The sequence below is a fragment of the Pleuronectes platessa genome, chromosome 6 (genome assembly GCF_947347685.1).
Source record: "Pleuronectes platessa chromosome 6, fPlePla1.1, whole genome shotgun sequence".
In the NCBI taxonomy this organism is placed as follows: Eukaryota; Metazoa; Chordata; class Actinopteri; order Pleuronectiformes; family Pleuronectidae; genus Pleuronectes; species Pleuronectes platessa.
The window spans coordinates 15,836,352-15,843,476 of NC_070631.1; the positions used below are offsets into that span (position 1 = coordinate 15,836,352).

Consider the following 7,125-nt stretch of genomic DNA (forward strand, 5'->3'; position numbering starts at 1 on the left):
TTCAAAGAAAAGTATAAAGATATAAAATATTTTGCTAGTGAATTCAGTTATTAGCTTGACTTAATGACCACGAGATTTGTAATATTAGGGATTCTAGCTTTGGGTCAATAAAAAGACAGTTGTGAATGGTTTAGCCCCTTGTGTGCAAAACATTTATTTCTTTGCCTTACAAATACTTGCATTCAACATTGAGAAAATACGTACCACAATCTTTCTGCGTGCGTGTCAATAGCGTACACATCAATAATAACAGCGCCACCCCTGGCCCCTGATCTATGGCTTGGATACTTTACATGAATGTGAAGTAACGTGGTGCAGTCTAGATAGATGTCACTTACACTGCCCAAGTATTCTAATTAATCTTTTGCACATGGTAAATCACAAGAAACACATGAGACACTCTAATTTAAACATGGTTTTCTGAAGACTTCAAGTGTTGTTCCAGCCAAACATTAATGATTGATTTCAATTTCACTGAATCCTCAGAATGGCCAATGGTACAGCATCAGTAGACAGGAATATACATTCAGCAATTTTACTTAATATTTTTTCTCTTTCTGTGCATGATGTAAACAAAAGAATGAACATGATGAAAACAAGTCAACCACAACACGTTTCATAAATATAACTATGGCATATAAAATTTGGAAAAATATGCTTTTACATTCGTAGCAAACATTTCACCGTCTTCTTCAATGATATAAAGAGCTCAGCTCTATGCAAAATACAGTTTGTTATCAAGCTATTCAGACATGAAAAGCCCTTGTAACCAAAAATGTAAAACCATTGTACAAATATATCTGAAACAAACTACATTACTGCAGTACACACCACTCACTGTGCCCCCTTCTCTTCAGCCAAAGACGCTTTAACTGAATATGTGTCTTAAAACATGAGGCACTAAAGAAAATATTGAAACATCAAGTAATGTAAAAGCCTTGAAAACAAATACATTCCAACATCGAAAAAACTCCACTAGCAACGGCTACGGTCGTCTTAAATGAGTAACATGTAATGGTTTGTGTGAAACTTCTCTATGGATTCCTAATGCTGGAAGCTGTCCGACAGTATAAGAGATGCTTATTTAGTGCTTATTTCAACAGTAGCACATTAAGAGATGAATGCAGTGCAACAGGGTTTAGCTTATACAAGAGCTGTCTATTTAGAATCATTAGTTGTGTTAAGGTTCAAAATGAACATTATGTCAAAAACACAGCCTGATGATATAATTACTGTACATTTGAAAATAAACCCTTCTGTTCTAGTGTCATAAATGTGATTTGATCTCTATTCTAGCTACTCTGCGCCTGGATAGTTTTGACCTTTTAAAGGCTGCACACCACTGACTGATTTAGACTGCTGTACAACAGTTACAACATGTTAGTATTGCACAGATTACACAGAAAGCAAGCATAGATTGAAGCTCCTGTACCAAGTAACTAGTGAGTAAAAGCACTACACTGAAGAACTACGCAGGTTACTTTGCAACAAAGTGCACATTTTTTGTTTTCCCATTCTGCTTATTACTGAGCGGGGCTTTGGAGAGCAATGGTGGCTCTTTAGCAGCTCTTTTCGTGGAAGTTTTAGTGGCCTGACCTCCCACCTCTGCTTTCTGCCACTGCTTCTCCACTCTCTTAGAGGTGATGACCTCTCTTTTACTTGCGGCTAAAACGCGTTTCTCTGCACTGGCTCCTTTTATGTCCCCGGGCACCTTTTTGACATCTGTCTCGGAGTTGGCTCTGACGCGGCTCTTCCTGACCTGACCTCTACAATTTGGGTTTGTCCCGGATTCCTGGGGTTGTTTTCGGGCGTTGCCTGCGGCCTGGATGTGCCTGAGATGACCCTTTCCGGCCGAGGGGCTAACTGGGGTCTGGGCTCCTCCTCCACCCCCACCAGGTCCTCCTGGGCTCCTGCCGTCGTTGGAAGGTGCTCGGGTTTCGCTGCTGCTCCGCTTTGCCGGTGCCCCGGGTCCAGCTCTGCGCTCAAGCAGTGGGCTAAGCCGCGAGTGCCGCTGGTAGGCGTAGGCAGAGCAGCTTCCGTTGCACATCGGGTAGCGAACGTGACAGTGAGAGCAAAGTGGAAAGCGGGAGAGCTGGTGCTGAGTTGAGGCAGGTGATGGGGGGTTGTTAACAGGTGCAAACGGGAAGGCGCGCTGGCTTTGACGCAACCCTTTAGGGGAGTTGAGTCGGGACGGTGGAGCTGTGTGAGGCCTGGTTTGGTGAGCTGTGGTGGCAGAGGGGAAGCTCTGTGGCCTCGTACGAGTCCCAGGTGGACGACTGCTCTCGGCTTGCACCGTCTGGATCTGGAGCCACTCCAGCTGCAGCAGCCGCTCCAGGTACTTCTCCAAGGTCCCTACAGGTTTGGGGCGGGGGGCACCACGGCCCTCTGTATGAAGAAACACCGCCAGCTGTCTCAGGCTCCAGCTGTTGAAGGGAGGAGGCAGAAATTCTTGGTAACTGTAGCTGGGTTTTTCACTCTCATCTTCATCACCCAAAGTCCCATGGGGTCCTGGGATCTCCGGGGGAAAGTCCTCACTGTTGATGACCTCTGCTCGCAGGTTGAGGTGAGGAGGGGTACAGGGGGTACAGGGGGAGGGCAGCACAGGCAGCCTCTCGGAGTCTGACAGATCACTGGCACTGTCAGTGTCGTCATCCTTCTGGTTGTAGTGCCTCCGTAGTGCCTCCGGGGTGGGGGCTGGGGAGTGCGTTAGGGGGTGCATTGGCATGTGTCGTAGCCCCGAGATCGGGGAGAGGGGCAGGGAGAGGGCTCGCCGATTTTTCCCCATCCCTGCACGATTCGGTTGGAGCTCATTGCCGCACTGAGACATGCGTTGATTTTCTGGTTTTTCCTCCTTCCTCTGCACAGATGAGTGTTTGCGGAGTGGAGGTCTCGAGTCTCCGTCTTCGGGGCTGCAAGGAGGGAGAGAAATGTCAGAAATGCCTGTTGGGGATTTAGGGATTTTAGTATACCTGAATCAAATCATTCATTCAGAGCGTACACTCTTTTCCACACATACCTGGAGAGTTTGCTTGTGTTCCGTGAAGAGCCACATTTGGCCCTTCCACCATTTGACTGTGCACCCTGTAAAATAAACATTATATAAATAATTTCTGACATTGTTTCTCCTCCTATCAAAAGAAAAAAGATATAATATGAATGTCTCTTTGGATTTTCTAAGTTTCCATTCACTCGCCTTCTGCACTGTTGTCACTGTGTCCTTATCCTGACCTGGTCCTGGGAGGCCATTTTTCATTTGGCTCACTGCTTTCTTCATCTTGTTACCTTTCTTTGAACTGTGGAAAACATGACAGTGCTCTGTCAGTCCGAGGCAAAACATGACACAGGTAATTTACCATTAACTGCATGCATACAATTAGGAATACCTGGTTACTGGTCCGCTATTTTCAGTGTTTTTCACCCGAATCTTCTCTTTGGCGACGATGCGTTTAAGTGTCGTGGATGCTGTGTGTTCCTGCATGATGGGCCCCATGTTGTTAGGTCCCCAGGTGGGGATGTTGTTGTGTGAGGAGTCCAGCGCAATTTCAAACGACACGGTGGCTAAAGAACCCAACCGACATCTCGGATCAGATACTCAATCCGGAGAATGAGGCTAAAAATACCGGTTTTCTCAAAAGTGGTGCAGTGCATCATGCGCAGATGTCGACGGTCGCTTTTCCGCTGCAGGTTGATCTCGTCCTAGGTTCTTATCGTCGAGGCGCGTGTGTAACAGCGCAGCGATTGTTTCGTATTTACAAATAAACTGTCTACAGCAGATGCGTCTCTTTCTCGACTGTCATCTTCGCCGCGATTAAAAATGCAAGACGGTCAAACAGCGCAGACGCTTGGTTCGGCTCGCTGTCCCAGTCAGATTGGTTTGTTTACCTGCTGCTCACTGGCTCGCAGCTTGTGTGAAGGGAGCGTGCCGGGGTGCATCATGGGAGTCGGAGTTCAGGCGCCCCGGTCGCTCCTGCCAAGGTAACCCGCAAGCGATCCTCGGTGAATCCCCTTGCTTCTGATAAACAGCGGATACAACCGAGGAGACCACACAACTCCAGACTTACACATGCGACAGATGATGCGTATAGTTATCACAGTGTGTCTTATTTTACTCGGTTTCCCATGATGCATCAGTAATATAGTTTCCTGCTACGATATTAGCGGATCTCCATCGACAGCACTGTATTGTCGTGCATGTGTGTTGCAGAGTTCTGTGTTTACATATCCGGTGACGCGCTCGCAGACGCCATCACGCACAGAAACGCGCAGCCATAACAAAAAGCAACTTTAAATGGAGGCAACCTGGGCTACATCCTGCAGCCTTGCGCATCGCATCTTTCAATCGTGAGGTGATGTCAGTTTCTAATTTTAATGAGGTGCATTGTAAATCATGTTGCAACCGCCCAGAGAGGGAGAGAGATGAGCTGTGTGCGCGCAGGCACGTACTCACAGGGTACACGCCCACTCCCCGTCCTGCAAACCCTGTTTTGCTTGTTCTTACAGATTTGTAGCACACCACCATGCCATGTTAGGTATAAAAGAGGACACTGAAGTTACAGCAGGGTCGATATGCCTCTGATTCAAAGACATTTTGAGGATGGATGTGACTTAGTGATAGTAAATGGTGCTTTTTTTGTAACTTTCTTCATAGGTGAGCTGCACACCAGGTCTCACAGATCATGGATCGAGGGTGGTTTATAGGTCGTGAGAGGATTCCCTTGACAAAATCTGAGCAGCAGATGTCCAGCTGCAATGGCGTCTCAAGGCCCTGCATGACCATCAACTTGACTGGAATGCTTCAAGCAGATAAACCTAATGCAACAAAGAAGCCGATTCCCATCCGCCCACCAAGCCCCAGAGTGTCATCTCTGCTAAGGGACCAAGAGTTCCACCGCAGCTTCTTCTGTGAACCCACGCCAAGACCCATCATCCGAAAACGCTCCCACTCCCTGCCATCCAGCCCAGAGGGGAAGAAACAATGCAGGAATGTTGGTGTACGGTTCGTGGACTCCTTGGGGCTGGACTTGGAAGACATCAGACTTTTCAGATCTGGAGAGGATCCATCGGTGCCGCATCATGTCACCTTTAGGTTGCTGATGGCTGCAGAGTTGGCAGACGGAAGGCACCTGGAGATTTCCTTGCCGTACATGAAGCCGGTTTTCTCCGAGCACCCTGGTGTCCAACCAGGATTCCTGCGTCGTCTCTGTGAGCAGAAAGTGTCTCTGGAGAGGGTGTTCTGTTTCGAACTGGGGGTCATCGGCATCACCCAGGTCGTCAATTTGGACTTTGAGAAAGAGGTCACGGCTCGCTTTTCGTTTACAGAGTGGAAGAGCTGCACAGAAACGAAGGCCTCATGGGTGTCCACTGTCACCAAGGCGTGGGAAGGAGGAGGCCAACTCAGTTGTGACACATTTCGTTTCCACCTTCCTGTTCCTCCGTTCCTGCAGCCAGGAGCAGTGTTAGAGTTTGCCATTCAGTACAAAGTTGGTGGGGATGAATACTGGGACAACAATGATGGCGAGAATTATAAGTTAGTTTGCCATAGCTACAAGCTCACTGTGCCTAAAGAATGCGAGGATAGCATGGTGCACTTCATTTAGAAAGCTTAAAGCCATACAGCAACCTTTTAGAAGCACTTTAGCAAGAGCATTTTCAGATGTATAACTGCATTGTCACATAATGCTCATGTTGTTAGGCTAATGCTAGTAGAGGATCTCTTTGGGTCAAGTTAGTTCAAGATTAACTGTAAATAAACTTCGTGAAACACTGGTGCACTCACACCTGATAGTAACTTTAGTGCCACTGTGTTACTCTTTTTGATGCACTGAAATTCCTGGCTATGAAGACTCAACAATCCAATGGAGATGACACCCATAGAGTGCTGAATATTCAGTGAAACTGAAATGACAGCACTTCCACGTGATTATTTGAAGAAAAACTATACTTATACATTGCTGAACTTTCCCTATAATAGTTTTTCCTAAATATTTTTGGATGTTGTCAACCAAATCTACAAACCATGCAATAGATGTAATTGAACGAATTGAATAATGAAATCAATGCTGAGTTTGTTTAATAAAAAAGCACAATTGCACATAATGTCCAGCGTGTATTATTATTTGTATTTATTTGTGGCAATATAATATATATAGGGTTAGTGAACATCCCACCTCTCACCTGTACTTCACTAGCTTCTGTGACTCAGTGTTTTTTAATCTATGTTTTCAGCTAAATTGGAATAAGCTGATCTGCAGTTAAGTGATATTCTTTTCATAGAGGACCTCATCGGTGAAGTAACAAAATCCCCAACTCCGTCTGATACCCTCTGACATTAGTGTAACTGTGTGGGCTGAGTGAGACATGTATTGATGCAAGGGAAAACCCGTTAAAATGTGTTCAGAATGTACATGAATTTAGCTGATTCACTGTACTATTTAGTCACGACTTACACTTCTATATAGGTCAAGGGTTGAAATGGTAATAACCTAGGAATAGACAGTACGTTGTGAAAGTAATATTATATATTTGTACCATGATTCGTACATAGTTATATATTTATGTAAATATATGTATATATAAAGAATATACAAATAATATCAATAATAACTATAGCATAAAAACGAATTAGTATAACATTACTTGTGTGTGATTTAATTAACTGACAGTAGAGTGGTCTAAATCTTTGAAAGCACTCTCTCACTCAACCTGAAATCCCCCGTCTCCCTTCATCTAACTCTGTCAGCCTGTCAAATACTTGTTTTAATGCCAGCATTATAATTGCAACAGGGCTCTCCATGTGTCAGCATGTTCATCATGAGGTTTCCTGAGGGAGAAACCACTCCCACATTGTATAACCTGTCAATATAACAATTTCACAACACTTCATATATGAACAGCAGCTGTGATTGGTCAGCATTGATCACATGGTAAACACAGACTATACTTGACCTGTCAAGTGTGGATCTCAACCTCATCCAACGATGATACAAACATATGGTGACCAACTTCATTTAAAGGTGATGATTATACTGTCAGGAGACCAGGGCTGCCGAGGGTAATGGAAGATGTTGAATCCACTCTAACATGAATAACAATATTACAGTGTTATTCATGTTAAAGTGGATTCAT

General features: G+C 45.1%; 2 protein-coding genes across 3 annotated transcripts; one reads left to right on the forward strand and one right to left on the reverse strand.

The window, feature by feature from the left end:
• Nucleotides 1-119: 119 nt before the first annotated feature.
• fam217ba (family with sequence similarity 217 member Ba) lies at nucleotides 120-4,155 on the reverse strand. The gene is made up of 4 exons (XM_053425312.1): nucleotides 3,384-4,155; nucleotides 3,194-3,293; nucleotides 3,017-3,081; nucleotides 120-2,909 (listed from the first exon to the last, which is right to left on the reverse strand). Exons 1-4 carry the CDS (start codon nucleotides 3,488-3,490, stop codon nucleotides 1,478-1,480), a joined length of 1,704 nt encoding a protein of 567 aa, XP_053281287.1. The 5' UTR covers nucleotides 3,491-4,155; the 3' UTR covers nucleotides 120-1,477.
• A 31-nt stretch (nucleotides 4,156-4,186) lies between these two features.
• ppp1r3da (protein phosphatase 1, regulatory subunit 3Da) lies at nucleotides 4,187-6,096 on the forward strand. 2 transcript variants are annotated; one of them, XM_053425313.1, is made up of 2 exons: nucleotides 4,187-4,341; nucleotides 4,649-6,096. In XM_053425313.1, exon 2 carries the CDS (start codon nucleotides 4,677-4,679, stop codon nucleotides 5,595-5,597), a length of 921 nt encoding a protein of 306 aa, XP_053281288.1. In that variant the 5' UTR covers nucleotides 4,187-4,341; nucleotides 4,649-4,676; the 3' UTR covers nucleotides 5,598-6,096. The 2 variants fall into 2 exon arrangements, with proteins under 2 accessions (XP_053281288.1, XP_053281289.1); XM_053425314.1 differs by having other exon boundaries at nucleotides 4,213-4,346.
• Nucleotides 6,097-7,125: the final 1,029 nt, after the last annotated feature.

Bases quoted from the DNA above. Each gene is read 5' to 3' on its own strand.
- fam217ba (XM_053425312.1), bottom strand. From the start codon at position 3,490: ATGGGGCCCATCATGCAGGAACACACAGCATCCACGACACTTAAACGC. The intron at 3,294-3,383 runs GTATTCCTAATT...TGTTTTCCACAG, and splicing joins AATAGCGGACCAGTAACCAG to TTCAAAGAAAGGTAACAAGA. The intron at 3,082-3,193 runs GCGAGTGAATGG...TTTATTTTACAG, and splicing joins CAGTGACAACAGTGCAGAAG to GGTGCACAGTCAAATGGTGG.
- ppp1r3da (XM_053425313.1), top strand. From the start codon at position 4,677: ATGGATCGAGGGTGGTTTATAGGTCGTGAGAGGATTCCCTTGACAAAA.